At 39.4% G+C, this 18,683-nt stretch overlaps 2 protein-coding genes across 2 annotated transcripts; both read left to right on the forward strand.

The window, feature by feature from the left end:
- Positions 1-8,229: 8,229 nt before the first annotated feature.
- On the forward strand, positions 8,230-11,226 carry LOC146470037 (uncharacterized). Its single transcript, XM_085121984.1, has one exon. The coding sequence runs from the start codon at positions 8,935-8,937 to the stop codon at positions 10,663-10,665; it is 1,731 nt and encodes a 576-aa protein (XP_084978110.1). The 5' UTR covers positions 8,230-8,934; the 3' UTR covers positions 10,666-11,226.
- Positions 11,227-14,731: 3,505 nt separating this feature from the next.
- Positions 14,732-17,269, forward strand: LOC146470038 (uncharacterized). The gene has a single exon (XM_085122143.1). The coding sequence runs from the start codon at positions 15,390-15,392 to the stop codon at positions 17,145-17,147; it is 1,758 nt and encodes a 585-aa protein (XP_084978269.1). The 5' UTR covers positions 14,732-15,389; the 3' UTR covers positions 17,148-17,269.
- Positions 17,270-18,683: the final 1,414 nt, after the last annotated feature.

Genomic DNA, 18,683 nt, shown 5'->3' on the forward strand with positions numbered 1-18,683 from the left:
TTAAATTGTTTCGTGCTTTTTTTTTTTTTTGCCGTAAGTAAAACCTGTTCGTTTCATTACACATAGCTTTCGCAGAGCTTCCGCACATACAGTTAAATATCTGAATTTGAATATTTGAACTGCGAGTGGCAGATTTAAAAATAGAAGAAAGACCCTTGCAGTTATTTACGCAACGCAGTTGCGAAAAGAAAGCCTTGAAATTCAGGCTTGAGCGGGATTCGAACCCATGACCTCTGTGATGCCGGTGCAGTGCTCTACCAACTGAGCTATGAACCCATGACCTCTGCGATGCCGGTGCAGTGCTCTACCAACTGAGCTATCAAGCCAACTGACTTCTGAGAAGGTGTAGCAAGCTTCCCCCACAGGGTATAACCTGAATTTCAGGCCCTCCCTACGGGAGGTGGGTGGAGGAGCCCATGCCCTCCTGACATAGAATACTGCAAGAAATAGACTTCTATGATTTTGTCTTCTATAACATTACAAATGGACTTACATGCTGTTGTGTTCCACTGGTTTTGTGCCGGCCATTGGTGTTTCCTGGACTAAACTCTGCTAATACTGGGATTTATAGCAGACAAAACCGTTCGATAAACTCGTTGATTCGATGCGATTTCGAAACGTTAAGGAATACATGGTCTCGCATTTAGGCGTCATGTTTTTAAAAATCTTGACGGAACACATTTCACTTCATTCATTCATTCATTCATTCGTTCGTTCGTTCAATTCATTCGTTCTTTCTTTCTTTCTTTCTTTCTTTCTTTCTTTCTTTCTTTCCTTTTTTTCTTCCTTAATAAATGGCGAATAGTAAAGGCACTTCACATCCACCCACCTCCCAAAGAGAGAGACGGATTTGAGTCTTACGAAATTTTAATTTCACCGCTTTGGCAAACTGCTTTCTTTTTCTTCAATAAAATAACCGTCCTTTATCGTGTGCTGATTAGCTTATGAGTCTTAACCAAATCAGTCGGCCAAGTTGCTTTCAGTGAATTGAGGACGGTCATTTCTCGTTATTATTCTGCGATAATTTGAAATACTCTAAGGCGGATTTGACAACTAAGCAAAGGCAATCACTCCAAGGGTATTTTAATACCATGATGTTCTAACTAGAGGCATGATATTTCAAAAACAAAATTGTTGTTTTAATGCTGTGGTTTGTTGCTAAGAAACACGAGTAATAATAGTGTCAGCAAGTTGACTTCTCAGTAAACGTTTGAATGCAGGCCACCACACACGACCCACAAATAACCTGTTCCGGCTGAATACGTTTCGTTGCCGGATCTCTTGTAGTAGAGATGTACGTGCCAGACTTCACTTTACTGGTGGTATCAGTTGAAATATTGGCCTAAATAAATTGCCCTTTGTCGTAGTGTCAGCCCTTCAATCAGTTTGGTTTATCGGCTTGTCATGTGGCAAGCTCGATATGAGGGCTTTTTACTGATGATTGGTTAAGAAATTCACTATGTCGATTGTTAGTCTATCGCGTACACAATTTAAAAATAAGCAGGAGCATCTGAAATAAGTATGCTGTGTTTTCGTTTGCAGAAAATGTTAACTGCGTCGGATATCAGTTCAGAACTGAAATACAATCTCATTCTGATAACTGAGGGGCGCAAAGCAATAATAATCCAATTTTTGATCACGTTCGGTATCTAAGTGTTCTCCCACTGGGCTCCTGCCCAAACATCATTTAATCAGACCGCACTTTGAGCCCACGCAACGGAAATCGGCGCGACCTCTGTTCCACCTCTTTGATTTTAATATTTTTGATAGGCCTGTGATATTAATCAGGGATTAATTCACGCCCACTCGGTTAACTCAATTCCAAAACATCAGGAACAGCCCAGGTTCCAGAAAACATCAGTTATGTGTTGTGATTGAACACTCGAGTTTGTACTCTGTTGTTTACTTTTCGGCCTTTGTTTATAAGAAGATAACGCTAAAAAATTTTTTCTCTTTGTTAGACGAATGGATTCACGATGGAAACTTCAATATTCAGCCAGATTAAAAAATGATCAGTCCGAACATATATATGCTAAGTTACAAAACGGTTTTCTTTGAAAACAGGTTAAATCCCAACTTTGTCTTATATACCAAGTTGAGATCATGATTCTTTAAAATTTTGTTGTTAAGTTTGAATTTAATTTTGATTTGCATCAACATTTCCTCTTGAATTAAAAATGCAATTAAAACAGTTCTTATACAGTACCGAAAAAACGGAGATCCAGGCATATCTCGGGGCTACAGTGGATTGCTTCCATTAAACGCTATATCTGGCTTATTAGTGAAAGTTCCAATCTCGTACCCTGATCTCAGTCGGTTCGGGAATGTCGAAACCCTGGGAGATCTGGGTACGATATTATGAAAGTTCTACCTTTATATCCCTTTATATCTCTACTGATATTGTGGAGAACATGTTCCAATGCCCACAAGCACAAAAAAGACCTGTTATTTTTGGCGTGTAATAAACGCCAATAAATAGATACGAAGTTTGGTTGATGAATGGTCGCGGTGGGCAAAGTTCAATCTCCTCCTTTCATTCAATTTCTTTCTTTTCTCGTATTAAAATAACGAAAACCGTTTATAGATTAACTTTGAAGGTGGACCAAAACCGGCAACAGATTTCTCATCTCAGTCCATTTTGGACTTTGTGGAGTTTTATATGTACTTACCCTACTCCAGAGTGGATTAAATATCTGGCTGATTGAAACAGCAACAATCACGTGTACAATGGAGTTTCTGATTGAACATAGAGAAGAGCCTGGAAACATCTCAGTATTCACAGTGGCGATGGGAGACTGTGCCTGGTTAATAATAAATGGAAGGTCACGTGACCCGTCATTTCGCCGGCGGGTTTTTCTTTTTTTGGTTCTCTCTCGACTACATTGCGATAACTATGGAGGTGCTGGAGATTGGTTTGTTGGGAGAAGATAAATACAACAAAGTGGAGGGGGGTTATTATTTTTAGAATATGTTAGGTTAAGAGTGTTTTGAATTGCACTTTTTTAAGACATGGAAAAACCCTCCCCCTCCTCTCCCCTCCCCTTCGCTCCAGCCGTTTTATTCCATTCTTATAAGTTGTAGTAAACTTGCTATGTGTGATGTATTGTGTTATGTGTCGTGAATAAAACATAGATACATACATCAGAACTTTTTGAATTGCACGGAGAGAAGCCAGCCCTAGGTCCGCCTTTTTATAAGCTACGATACTTTTTCAATGTAGCCAAAGAGTGAGGAATTGTGTTTGTAGCTATATTGTAATTAGACTACAAGCAGTCTCTGTCTTCTCCTATTAAGTTCTGTAGCGCGCGGCGAAGCCTCGAGAGAGTAACAAGCCATCCTTCCTCGTTCACTATTCTAATTTGTATAAATTTACCGTCACTGTGCACGGGTGATCTGAAGTAAAACTTACCACTGCTCGCAGTCTATAGGAGACATAAATGAGTTAATTTGCTTCCTTTTATTTGACGTTTGTATTAAATATCCTGTGAGAACAATACCCTGGGCAAGACAAATTTATAAATCGTGAGTGATTAACATCGAACCATTTCCTAAAATGTCGTATGTTTTTATAGATGGCTGCTCTTTGGCATTTTAAAGTCAATTAGCTCTCAATCGTCCCTCTATGTTAAGGTCGCAGGATAATTTACTAATGAACCTCAGTAGAATAAAAACTATTTGACTAAAGTTAATTGCATATTTTACATACCAACCAGCTGGTTGTCAAAAGAAATTTCGATTGGTTATTCCTACAGATGATCAGAATCGTGTTAAGCGGTTAATTTTTTCCACAGTTTGTCTGTAGTTTTAATTTGCGTGCAACCAGGCTAAATAAGCAAAAATAATCCACTTCCCTTTTCAACTGCAATTTGCGATAGTTTACTGTTCGTCGGGTCTTTCCTCTAGTGTCATGTTGTCGGTTATGAGGAATTGAAAACAGGCGATTTGTCATTAACGTCCTGTTTTAACCGTCTAGGTTTACAGGAAAGATTTTATTGAAAAAAAAAAACTATTGGAGTTGCCGTTTATTGATTCGCTGTTGGTTATAAACATATCGTGGGTCATATGCTTCTCAGATGAAGGGGTTTTATTTTAAATTGCTTCTGTTTATGTAGTGAAGCACTATATTAAAACATGAGAAAAATACCGTCCGGCGGTTTTTGTCGCACGCTTTGTAATACGCAAATGACGTCAGAACGTTCTGAGAACAGAGAGAACATGTAAACCAGAATATATTCCACCCCTGATAACGCGAACCTTCAAGGGAAATTGAAAAAGGTTCGAGTTATCAAGGGTAAAATTATATAGAAAATTGCCTGAAAGGAAAGGAAAATTGGTTCGAGTTAGCGCTAGGTTCGAGTTAGCGATGGTTCGAGTTATCGGGGGTCGACTGTAATTTTCATAGAGTTCAAATTTTAAGATTATATTGATGATTTTCCCTGTTAAATAAAATTATCTATCTACCTGGCCTCAAAACAGGGTTTCGAAACTAACCCCCATTTAGTCCTGGCATAAGAATAAAACCGGCAATCAATGTTTCTTGGCTTCAAGTCGCTTCACGCCGAACACGTACAATTCACCAATCTTCACTGGGCCGAAGCGTTATAACTTATTCGCGGTTCCCCACAGTCGAACGCCTGCTGCGAAGACTGTTCAGTATATGGTATAAAGCGACAATGTCTCAGTCGTTTGTCACATTTTCTTCATACTTAAATTCAGATTGATCAGCCAGCTTGAAATTTATATGGAAAGGTTTAACATATGTTTCCATTGTAACTTTTCACTTCGGGATGAAGTTTACCCCAATCAGCCAGTGGATTTGTTACGACGTTGCGAACGAGTCACCCATGACCTTTTTGGCGTATTGTCTCTATTTGCATTTAGAAGTTTGACGAATGAGTTGTATAAATCCAGAAATAATACAAAGTACAGGATAAATACGAGGAAAGCGACAGCTGTGTTCATGTCGGGAAGCCAAAAGCGTCCAAAAGGCGATTGTTGTAACGAAAACTCTCGGTGAAAATCCGTACTTCTCTATCTTGAAAGGCCCGCAAGGTTCGGTTTGTTTTTCTTTATGTACTTGTAATTCAGAGATGTTAATTTGAAAACTATAAGTCCATAAAATGAGGTTTATATATGCAGTAAACTGTATGAAATGCACACTGTGATTGGAACAGAGCAGTCTGTTATCGAATTACAGACGCACGAATGACGTCCTTAATGACGCGCGCTTGCTACAGGTGAAATTGGATCGGGAAAGGAATTGACTTTTAATTTTGGGGAGGGAGGGGGGTTGAGGTAAATACCAAAAATTCAAAAAACGTTCTGTAAAGTTTTTGCGGAAGAAAACAAATAGCACACAAAGTAACAAAGCAAAGGACCGTGGCTTTTGAAACCTATTGAACATTTTACACGAAGCGTTTGGCACTAACGAGAAAAACTAGCCCAACCTCCTCCCCTCCCCCTCCGTTCAAAATAATATGATCCGTCTCTAAAGGCGTTGAGGCAAAATGACTTTAGCAGTAGCATCGTTCAAAGAAACTGAATTCAACTATGAATTTGATGACGAAAAGCTGTTGCAGCACCTGACAAGAAAGCAAATGATTGTCTTCCTGATGTCATAATACCTGATCAGAGTCGCTCACTGACATCCTCGCGAATTTATTGTTATTCAGTATATTTTGCTTTCGCTAGCAAAAATACAAAAACCAACGTAGAAACTACAAAGTGTTTTAGTTTAAGTTTAATAAGCCATAACTACAACCTGTTGTTATTCACTGATTTAGGCGTAAACTGTTCCGTGAGATCGTAAATGTACAAGAGAGGATGAAGGTACCTTCATCCTCTCTTGAACTGTATTTAACGTTCAAGCTGTAACTCAACCTGTAAGAAGGTGTGATCCACCTGTGTTACTTTTGGAAGTAATTAATGTTTTAGCGTAAGCTTAGCTTTCGTCCAATAGACTTTCAGAATTGATTGTTGTGCTTTGTAATCTGCATGACTCGTTAAGATATGATGTAATCCGCGTCGTCTCACCAGCTTAGGCTTAAATACAAGTGTTTTGTAAGATTTTCTTTGGTTGCGTTTTGACTGAACTCGAGGTATAGTCTTGGTAATAAACTCTGCGTTGGAACCAAGTTCTGTGTCGATTTACTGTCTCGAAGAGTTTGCCGTAATAGATTCCGACCTTCCCGCACTGAGCGAGCGAGTGTTCCCTCAGAAAAAAACATTTTTCAAAGTAATTTTTGTAAGAGTTTTCCCCGTCGTTTTATTTGCTCTTGGTAGTTTTGTTGTTTGGAAAGTATGCGTGAAAGTTTTGTTTGTAATCAAGGGTCAAAAAGTACTAGAAACGTATTTCTCGTGATCCATCTGCCGGTGCAACAGATGAGTAGGCAGAGAGAAGTATTTTAATGTGAGATCTTGTTTGGGTACGAAGACGTATCTTGGTGGCAAACATCATTTTGCTGCATGCACTGGGTGATGTGAAAAGAGGTTTGGGAAGAGGCTGACTGCCTCAGTTCTATTATCAGTTTAGAGTCAAAGTTATTACTTCCTTGGGTGTACACCTTCCTCCAGCGTGTTGTGTCGCCGAGAGCAACAGCTTTCCAGGAACCGGTCTTGATGTAGCAGCTTCTGTGGATAACCTTTAGAGTGGCGGTCTGTATAATTCCTTCCCTGATTGTGATCACAGAGAAGTATCTTAAGAATCCTGTTGTGCTCCTTGCGGGCAACACGTGCAGACCGCCTAAGCTGGCTGCCTCTTGATGGCGGAGTAAGCCTTGCCTAGCACTGTCGGATCTGTCTTGTCGGCACAGACCTAGTTATTCAATATGGACATTTTATTTTGCTGTATCCAGCTTGCCGCCTCAATGATGACTCATTTAAAAGGTACTAATGTACACATCTCATTAGCCAGACCGGAAGATAGGAGTGCCTAATTAACCTCACTCTTATCCACTACACCCTTTAACTTACTTTGCGCGTTTGTGCCTTTCATATAACAGATCGTTGCAGTGATCCTTTGTGAAAAAAAAATGGCTGATTCACTTAGTAAGAATATTCCTTGCTTCTGTTTCATGCTAAAAGAGGGCCTAAAAATTTTCAGGTTTGAAAAGATTTCGAACCCATGACCTCTGCGATATCGGTGCAGTGTTCTACCAACTGATCTCCCAACTCCCAGCTCACAGTAATACGAATTCATATCATTATGACCAGTCTCCCAGTTGGCTTGATAGCACAATTGATAGAGGACTGCACCGGCAGCGCAGAGGTCATGAGTTCGAATCTTTTTCAGGCTTTCATAATAATAATAATAATAATAATAATAATAATAATAATAATAATGATGATGATGATGATGATGATGATGATGATGATGATGATGATGATGATGATGATGATGATGATGATGATGATGATGATGATGATGATGATGATGATGATGATGATGATGATGATGATGATGATGATGATGATGATAATAATAATAATAATAATAATAATAATAATAATAATAATAACAACTTTATTTAAGTCTCAAGTCTGGATAGCCGAGCACAAGTGCCCTACTAATTGGGGAGACAAAAAAAATATAAAGTAAAACCTATTCAACTAAGATTAAGTAAAGTTAAGAAAACCTAATAATTAATTATCATTAATTAACACCTAAAATATTATTTATTCGACAATTAACTAGATAGATGAACAGCAAGAACAACGCATACATCCGTCGTCCAACAGAGAGCTGACGTCAAACTTTCTTATAGCGATTTTAAAGTTGTTCAAAGTTTTTGCAAAGTTTTTGCATTTTGCAACTGCCTTAAAAGTTGCGTACATACCTGCTAATGGTCTCTCATTTGTTAATTCTTTCATTAGCAAAATACGGAATGTCAAATATTTCACTTCCATAAAAGAATTACGCTGCCATCTTCGAACTATAATCCGCCTTGTCGTATACCGTTCATTTGCAAGAAAATCATTTGTTCTTGTTTGTCCTTAATGAGTTTGCAATCGCTTTATTAGAAAATCCGAATGAATTAAATTCAAATAGTAGCACTAAATTTGTGATCAACATAGCCGGCACTAGCCATCCCCAGGGCAAATTGTATATGATTGAAGAAGACTTCGAGACGCTTTCTAATACAATAAGGATATAAACGTATCCTTTTATATCAGTCCCAAGATTACAAGTATTTTGTCGCGTGTGAGGCAATTAGTGTTAAAGGAAGTGTGAACTCGCACGATATATTTTATGCTATATGTATGAAATTTAAAAGTTTTAGTGTAATTAACAGCATTTCTCTCAATTAACCTCATTTTTCTTAATTGGATGTCGGTTGTTAACTGACCGGTAATTGGTTTGGAAGACAAGGGTAACTGATAAAAACATCGTCTCGATTGCGATAGAAAAGATCTCTGTGAAAACTCATAACGTATTCAGTGAGAAATTTATTTGTACAATTGCTTTGAAATTTATATTACATTTAGTTTTGAAGTGCTTTGGATATAATCTAAAATAAACATTCAAGCCCTTTCCTGGACTAACAAGTCACCACTAGCAAACAGTTTCATTATAATTTTATTTTCTTCAAAAGTGGATGAAAAGACCAAACAATAGGTTAATCCGATTGGAATCTAGTGCTTTATTTGAAATCTTTATTGGTAAAAGCATTTTAAAAAAAACTCTTAGTGGGTACTTAACGATGCGTAAACAATTAATCTTTTCAACTAATGAAAGGAACCTGTCACCGGCCTGCGAGCCAGTAACTTCAAAAACGGCCGAACTGTGCAATGTTCTCTCGTGGGAATTAATTAGACTAAACTTAAAGCACAATAGCTCTTCTTGATATCGATGTGCACAACAAATACAGGTTGTTATGCGTTAAACAACGTTTGAAAGCAAGGTTCGAGGCTGCGAAAGGCTTTCTTCTTTGCACCATGTCTGTGAGGAGTGGTCGAGAAGCACCTTCGGTTGCCTCGATGCGAGTCTTAAGGACGCATCGTAAAAACTCAGTGGAAAATTTTCGGCTACAGGAGAGAGTCAAAACAATTGACTACGAGAGTCAGCACAACTGTTCGCAAATCTTGGACGAAATCGATGGCGTTCGCCAAAATTTGGTCAAAATCAAAGGCGTTAAGAAGAATGTTGGCGTGAGCGTGGAAAGGCGAAAGCTTCTTCGCGATAAAGGGCTGCGAATTTTGCCCTCAAAGCAAAATAGTAATGAAGACTTTTTCACGGTACGGACATCCGAGGGAAAGGACTTCACGATCTCATGCGTAGATTTTTACGACGGTAACGCGATGAGAAAACGGCTCAGCATCGATGTGCGTGAATCGGCGGCGACGCCATGCCTCGAAGCTGAAAATTCCGACAGTGAAGAACTAATCGATTTTATGTCGGGTGAAAGCCGAAGCAGACGTAATACCATAGCTGAGAGCACGAAAGAGTTTCGTTACAGAAACATAACGCCGCCTTTAAGGCCAGGATCCCGGAGAAACTTTAAGGATGTAGAGGAGAAAAACCCAGAGGATGAAGAAAAACTTCTTCTTGAAAACATCAGTGGTATGGAGAGAAAATATGGATTTTTAAGACCGCAAACTGCCTACCTAAAGAGAGAACGACAGGTCTCGTTGCGTCCCAGAAGTCGGACATGCCCGGCTGACCCGCAAAGCAACGAAGTCGCAAGGACACCGGAAAGAAAACTGTCGAGGAAAGGCTCGGGAGTTGTTGGAAACTCGAGAAAAAAGTCGCGTGTTAGCAGTTCTGCAGCAAGTGAAACAAATACATTGTCGAATAAATCAACTGAACAACCAGTGCAATCAGATAGTAAAGTTTGTAATGATAATGTGGTTTTAGAAGAAACTATTTCGTTAAGCCCATGTGCTAGACCAACAATAAGGCCAAGGTCAATGACCGCCGGGGGACGTCTAGGTAGTTTTGGTGTCTCTAGCACTACGGCTGGTCTAAGAAGAATGAGTTTAGACAAGGACAAATACATTCAACTTCCCCCTACCCCCGCAGAAGGCAAATGGTGTCAGCAGGTGTCGTCTCCCGAATCAAGTCCACGTGCTCCAAGGGAAAGTGCAGTGACCTTACATGAAGACAGTGAGAACATGGAACGAAAGCTTTCCAAGCCGAAAAACAATGTGGTGCCAGTAAACGAAGACCATGAGAAAAAAGAGCGAAAGTTTTCTAAACTTTCGGAGCGAAAAGTTTCATGGAAGGACAAGGTACAAGACAATGGTAATAACAACTTTGTAAAGAACAGCCCTAGCAATGCTTCTCAGCCTTCCAGTGGAGTTTACGCTGATAAAGCAACTCGAAGAGGAAGTTTATTGAATAATTCTAGTCAGTATGGACGCGTCCAAAGCGCGCCCCAACCGCGACCGTCCATTGCTCGGCATCAGAGTTTTTCCCCCAGGAAAGTTTCGAAGATTGACGGAAGGAGATCTAGCCAGGACTTCGTATATGATGCACGACCTGACAAAGCCCTAAGTAAAGGGTATGTCACGATGCAAATGACGATTGGAAACAAACAGGTGAAGGTGTATGTTCCCAAGTTTTCCACCGCTGAATGCGTGGATGAAGTGGTCGAAAGAGCCCGGGCCAAATCATCTGTTAAAGCTTCAGCTGGTCTCAGTCGACCATTGCCTGGAAGTAAGAGATAACACATGCAGTATTACACTGAGTAAGTTTTTGCCTTAAGCAAAGGACACCAAAGCAAACGAAGCTCTTACCTTTAAGTTCACTTAAAGATTGGAGTTACAACCTCTTGTTGAATCTCTGTTGTAAGTGTCTCCAAATTTATTATAATGCAACAAATCAAAGAAAATAGAAAATAAAGATCCAGCCAAAAATATTGAAACCCTGTCACTTTATTATCTTAAAGTGTATAGTTGGTTGCATGCGCTCCATTATCTTTTATTTATTTGTTTGAAAATCAGTGGTGAAAAACTCACCATTTACAGTTTTTATAATTGCGTGGTCTGCCAGCTATTCCTGGCTATTGTCCAGGGTCTTCTCTCACTGCCATTTTTAATGGCGAGAAGGCCCTGGAGAAGGGTTTGAGGCATTTCCCATCTAGATTTTTCCATTTCCTGCCTGCTGTTGGTTAGTTCAATATGATTAAAAATATCCTGGTGAGCATGTTTGCTTGGTTTGGTTTTCACGGGAGTTTCTCGGTGGTGGAGCCATCATTTGTGACCGTCCTCTCAGCAAGTTCAAAATGATTGTTTTCTACTTGTTCTGTAAGAATGCTAGGTTGCTGTGGAGTGTATAAGGAAAGAAATAAAGCTTACTCTTTAACACACCCCAGAGGACACACACGAAAAGCTAGCCGTTGCCTCGACAGAAAGGGCCGGGAATCATCGCACAATATCTATAACTCGCATTGCCTTTGTTTTTACAAACGCATAGACTTTTAAGATTATAATATAAATAAAAAATTATAGTGTACCTCTTGTTTTAATCAGCCTTACGTTCGTCTTAAGGTTCTCTTGTATTAGGCATGGAACTCAGTGGAAAATTAGGAACATGTTTCCAAGTTCTTCAGGGACTTCAGACCATTCATTTTCAACGTAGAGTTTTAAAGTTAGCTCCTTACAAGTAGCTTTACTTTATTTGTGGTCATTATAACTCCAAACAAGATTTATTAATTGTAAAAGAAAAAAAAGTAACTCCACAATGAGGTGAAACAGACTCATTCGAGGCGGTGTTATTTCGTATCAGTCTGATTTGGAGTAAAAAATAAAAAAAAAGAAGCGCCAAGAAGAAATTATTGTAAACTAACAATTTAGATATATATTTGGCTTTTGGAGTTAAAGTTTTTCTTTAAGAATATTCTGGGTGCGGAAAGCCTGAAAGCATATTTGTTTCTCAAATGTTGGCTAGTATTTGGTTCACTAAAACCGAACGTTTTAATTCTCAGTTTTTCTCAGTGCTTTTTGTGCCAAATTCTAACGGCGGAACCTTCTTCATTATTCTGCATGTCCTTTTGTCTTATTATTTGAACGTCCTGTTCCTAATCACTCTCCTCGGACAGGTTGTTATTAAAGTTCATGACGGACTCAACAACCTTCCTGTCGAGGAATTGCCCACAACAGAAATAACGAAACATCCAGAAAGTTGTTCAAAGCTCGATTAAGCTAATCCTTGGTTAACGTGAACTTTGATGCGAGTTTAATTACTAATCACTGATAAAGGTTTTCGAAAAGGTTTTTGTCCTTGGTGTAGTGATTTTATATCCATCGGAATACTTGGATGACGTCACATCCGATCATGTATATAGGACGAATGATTACCTGATTAAAGATGAATTCACAATTCTAAAAAAAAAAAAAAAAAAGGGGGGGGGGGGGGGGCGATGTAGTGATTTGATATCCATTGGAATAGTTGGATGACGTCAAACTCTGATGCTCAATGCCCCAAACCAAGGCAATACTATAGTTTAAGTCAGTTTTGTTTTCGGTTTTTCTTTAAAAAAAAAAAAAAAAAGGGGGGGCGATGTAGTGATTTGATATCCATTGGAATAGTTGGATGACGTCACATCCGATCATGTATATAGGACGTATGATTACCTGATTAAAGATGATTTCACAATTCTACACTTTGACCTAGACGTTTCTTTGCTAAGACTTTTTAACGAGCGAAATGAGAACCTCCGGGTTAACTTTTAATCGAGGATTAGGGTTAATCGGCTTTCGAACAACCGGGCCAAGAACAAGACAATCAAAGTTCTGTTTCCACTTCCACAGCTTTTATTTTGGTGAATGCGCTGCTGCATCGCAGTCAGAACGAGACAGACAGAGATGCTGCTCTTCTTTAGTTTCGTCACTCCTATTCTAAACATTGTTGGAGGTTGGGGGCGCAGAGAGTGATCTGTTTTTTTCCTGACTGATCATTTCTTAGGAGTAACTCCCAAGAATGGAGTTATCTTGAACCATTTTTAGGTTTAATAATTACTCTGTAAACATATAATAATAATAATAATAATAATAGTAATAATAATAATAATAATAATAATAATAATAATAATAATAATAATAATGGTTTATTAACAGATCCACTGGGTGGCTCTTCCCTGTTAAATTACATTAATTACAATTACAAAATAAATCAAATTAAGTTATTTACAAATTATAAAGTAGAAACAGGATTAATGGAAACCAATTACAGTAAAACTAACTACATCGCTTTTTACTCTGTTTCTTAAAAAATTCCTTGAGAGTCTTAAAAAGGTTCTGTAAAGTGAAAAACTAAATGGGTCCCATTCTGATCCTGTCCTGTCATGCTACAGTTCATTCGGCCGGATAACCTAGATCTACGTTTTCAAATCTTTCCCCTCCAGGCAAAATACATATTGAGAGCTGAGTTTAATTTAGCGTTCGACAGGCATGTTCGTGCCTGAGAGCCGGTCGATGACAGACGCGCGCGTACGTCATGCCTTAGCGACCAGAGCCTGTGATGATCATTGAAACTTTCAGAACTTTTGTGTTTGTTAATGTAACTCTATTTAAATCCTTAATCAAACAAACGCCGCCTGATAAGTATGTTCCTGTCGCACTGTTTGCTTTTTTCTATATTTATCATTTTGAACTTGGACTTCATTGTCCTTTACTGATGAAAGGGTTAATGGCATGCACAGCAATCAATCACTCTTAACTATTTGGTTACCAAGCTAATCGAAGCGGGCAGTGAAAGAGAAAAAATATACAATATATTGAAGAGACATAAACACACCACATTACATAACATTTTATAAAATAAGTAAATACGTATATATTTATATGTTACACACTAGCAGCTTTGAGACAAGAAGCAGCTAAAAGTTATGTATATGAAATAGTTTGGAAATAGGGGTAGGCGTATCAACATCTGCGTCCTCAAGGAAGAGAACCTCAAGTCATGCACAGCCGGGCACATTGTACTGAATATCGGTTTATCAAGCTGTTACAAAACTGATATCAACAATTGACAACACTGTACTGATCAATAGCAAATCGTCTCAGAAATTCTGATTTGGTTGGACATAACGAAAATCTAAAGTTTTCTTCGACAAAAATGTCAGGAAAAAGTTTCGAAACACTGGAAAACTCTGAATTCCTTTTGTTTTCGGAGGCGTAAATTCGTCGTTAAAAATGCAAAATAAGGTCAGCTGGCATTTTCGGAAACGTCGAACAGCAGCTCGGCGTAAATTCAAGGAATACGACTCCGTTTCCTAAAGCTTTCAGCTAAAGTATCCCAACAGATTAAACTGTATCAGCTTGGACAAATACGTCTTTAAAAGAGCACAAAACGATCTGGGATTAAAAAATTTAAATTTTCGCGTCGGGTGCAGGCCCCGTTGTATTAGACTACAACTTTGCTGTGACAAGAACGAAGTTTAACCTTAATTCTATTGAAGCTATCTTTACACTGAAAGTGACTGGATTCATCAACTGCAAGACATCCTGGATTAACGTGAGAAACTTGATTTTTTGCTGCTCAGATGCAAAGCAGAACAAAAGTGAAGTAACTCAAAGGGCCTTTGTCCACTGGCAGTTATTTAACTTTAGTATCATCTTTCAAGTACAAAAGGTGAAAAGACTTAAATTACTTTACCGCAAGACCCGCAGATATATTGAGCTTTGTTAACAGTGAGATTACTCTAAATGTAGCTGATCAAACACAAGCAGCTTTTACTTAATTATCATGTTTCTTTAATTTGGAAAATGTCTTTTGTGTGGGTGCGATTTGACAGACAATTGTTCTAATTATGAATATTGTGCACTCTATTTTACTTGACAAGCTTTTGTGCGACGGAATCACGTTTCTTTTGATAAATATTCATTAAACGATTCATTTCAACACCGACGTGGCTGCAAATATTGAATTTCTATTAACTGTTAATGATAAAATGAACTGGTTTAAATGAACAAAAAACCGCTGCACGCGGCGTCTGTTTATAAAGTGGTAATGCCTATGAAACAGGCGCGAAAAATATCACGCACATTTCCTATATTGGAAACGAACGATTTCCGGTTGAATAAGGCTATTTATACTGCGATCAACTCTTCCCAACTTCAAAACATCGATCTCTAGAGAATTGCTCAAAAGTAACCTTCAATTTTGTTTTTTTAGTCTAAAAGCTTTCAGGAATACGAAACCGACGGATGAAACTCTCAAGTTTGTAGTGTGTCGTGATAAGCCACACGCAACGTTGAATCTTGCCGCTTCACTTGTTCTTCAAGAGTATCTTAGAAACAAGGTCAGTTTTCCGTAATTGTATATAACTGAACGCATTGTTTACACGGACTTTGCCTTCATCGTTGTCTACGTTTTATTGAACCGTCGCGGCAAATGTGTGTTACCTTTTCGCTACACCCAAGAAACTTCAGTAAAGTTTTTTACTATCATGGCTGTCTCAAAGCAACAAGGGACGGTATTGATGAGTGATAGTTTTATAAGGACTCGTCGACTGAACCAGACTCAAGGGTTTCTTCTCGAGGAAAGACTTAAAGTTTTAGACTGCAAGAAGACTCAGAAAAATGCTGAATTCAACGAAGAGAAACAGAACCTTTGGAAGGAAATGGAAGAGATAAAAACTGTAAGAAAAAACGTGGGGATCAGTGTGGAGAGGAGAAAGCTTCTGCGTTCTCAGGGTTTTACGGTGGACGCTCGCGCGGCTCAACGTTGTGAAGGTGCGGTTGCTATCAAGAAATACTCGATGCCAGAACCGACTAGGGTCGATTCGCCTCGTCCGCAGAGATCTTCAAGCATGTCAAGCTGCGAAGGAATGATTTACGGTCTGTCGCAGCTACATTTTCAAGATTCAGGAGATAAGGGAAATGAAATGGCCGGTAACGAGTTGAAAGACCAAACTGAGAGGGAAGGTCGGTCCCGTGCGAGGCATCAGTTTAGAGTCATTGAGCCACCCTGTCGCCCTGGGTCTCGACGCAATTTTGTCCAAATTTCAAACGATAAACTGAAGAAATTGAAGGAGAAGGAAGATAAGAAATCAGGAGAAACTTTATTTGATCCAGGTCTAAAGCTGGACCATCGAGGAGTGATTGTGTCTCCGAGACTACCGAAATCTTCGAGGAATAATTCACTGTCACAGGCAGATGAAGGGGGACCGGACATATTAATTATGCAACCGAGCGAATCATGTGAGGGATCTATTTCAGAACAACAGATTTATCAAGACAAACAAATCAAAGATTCGACTTATAACTTAAGACCTATAAGTGCAGATATAATCCAAGAGCATTCAGAACAGACTAATGCAAACAATCGATATTTAGAGGACAAACTCTTATCTGTGGAGGAATCAAAGAAATTGAGATCAAAGTCGTGTGATAGTTTAGATCGGATGGCGGAAGTACACGAGCCAGACAGCTCTCAAGACTGTCATCTTAGCGTATCACGTTATCTGATTAGATCAGGAAGCCCCAGGGCAGACCAGAGATCAACAGATGGTAAATTTACACGAACAGCGCATTCCGCGCTTGAACTTGGAAGAAAACATGCAACAAGTGAAAACAAATTTCGGACCCAGCTTGCATTCACTGATCCAGAAAACGAAACATCTAGCTTGGATGACTTTGCTCTCAACAAACAGAACTTCGAGTCACAGCAACCGAGGTGGCAACAAGAACAAGGTGCTATAGCAGAATTGCATGACCATCACACGGAAAATTTTCATCCAATCTGCGAAAAGTCACCGCAGTTGCAGAAAAAGGCTGGCCCCACAAGAAGAGTCACGCTACCTCCAGGGATTTTTAATGTTATGCAAAGTCAAAATCTCGTAAAAAGTCACGGAGAAACTAACAAAGCCCCTAAAAGACTGAGTGTTGCATCATATTCGCCGAGCGTTCGAAAGTCCAAAGTCACCGCATTTTCCCCGCGTCCTGAACGCGGTCCTGTAGATAATGCGGTCACCTACGCTTATGACGCGCGACCAGAACGATCGCTTTGCAAAGGATATGTTACCATGCAAATGACAGTCAAGGGGAAGCAAGTTAAAGTGCATATTCCAAAATTTCCGCACGATACCGATTCTCAACCGGTTCTCGAACGAGCGCGGAAAAAAGTAGCGGAAGATCGACTTCAACAGAAAGTGCCGCAAGAATTTGCGCAAACAACACCAAAGGAGGAAAATACAGACGATTGAGAGGACCTTGCCCCAGGGCCTTTTGTGCAATTTATTGGACAAATAAAATTACTGTTTGACAAAAATGATTCGGATCCATTTTTTAACAAGAGAATTTAGGAATATAAATAAATAAAATAAATGGGAATTTTAGTGGCACATCCACAGAGTGGCTATTCGTCCACTGTTTCCAGGACGAATTGGAATTTGGAAATGCTGGTTTTTGTGGAGGGAGGAAAACCGGAGTATCCGGAGAATTTAAACCGTCGGAGCAGGGACGAGAACCAACAACAGATCTCAACCCAGATATGGCGTCAACTCCGGGAATCGAAACCGGGCCACATTGATGGGAGGCGAGTGCTCTCACCACTGCGCCACCCCTGCTCCCCGGCACTCAGTCCTTTGTAGGGAAGTCATATCCCCATCTCCTTCCAAAGCTACAACTCCGCCAACTGGACGACCGCGACCCAATACATCGGTTTCGCATCACGTCTGGCCGCAGTTGTTCAAAGGGTCGATAAAGTTATCCAGCGGATAAACCGCTATCCAGTGAATAAAATGCACTCCAACTAATATAATTTATCTGCTGGATAGCAGTTTATACGCTGGATAAACTATCCACTCTTTGAAAAAGCAGATGCATGGTAAGCTATAGCTAGGAACGATTACTTAAGCGCCCCGTAGACCGGCAAACGCAACCTCGTAAACGCTGAAAAACCTTTATTCTAGTCTACGTACACGTGATTTCATCTTCAAATGCAATTTTTGTCGAGACCTCGACCTCGACAAGATTAAGGAAAACAACCACGATGACTCCTCGCCAGTCTCGCACAACAGTTCTAAAATAAAAAAAAAAATTCTGAGGCGGTAATCCTGCAATCACAGTTAGCCTGTAAGAACAAGCATTATTTTTACGTATTTCACAGACCAGCTCAAAGGGCAAGGAGAGTGAGGAAAGTCCTCAGCAAGCATTTAAAAATATAGATCGTTGTTAAGAAGAGGCCGGGCAACACCTCATATATCTCAACCTAAACTGGAAGAGCGGATAACCTTTAGCTTAAGGTGGGGCTCTACCTGAATTTGAGTGAAATTTGAAGAGGTTTTAAGAATGGATAGAAAGAAGAAAATGATTTTTGGAACACTAACAGACAGTCGATAACCACGCAAGAGCACCCCAGGTTGCTAGTGGACTAACTTGGTATCCGTCTATTAATTATTAACTACAAATTCTAATTTTAAAACTTCACTAAATCTTCAACATTTCTTATTTCTTTTAATTTTACCAATCCTTCAAGAAAACTCAGTTATTTCCTTCCAAATACACCTAAAAATCACCCAAAAATTCATAAAACACCCCAAATCATTGATTTGTGTTATGAATGGAGGGTTTTTGTATTGCTTGAAATGCAAACAAGATATTTTTATTTGACCGATTTTAAGCGGCGTGAAAACGGCTTTCAGGTGAACCCCCACCTTAACCTGTGTACCAGGCTTTTCGCCTATAGCTCTCCCCTTAGGATCATTTATCCGGATTCAGCGTTTTGAAAACGAGGCAAT

The sequence above is a fragment of the Pavona decussata genome, unplaced genomic scaffold (assembly GCF_977016875.1).
Source record: "Pavona decussata unplaced genomic scaffold, jaPavDecu1.1 SCAFFOLD_114, whole genome shotgun sequence".
Taxonomy (NCBI): Eukaryota; Metazoa; Cnidaria; class Anthozoa; order Scleractinia; family Agariciidae; genus Pavona; species Pavona decussata.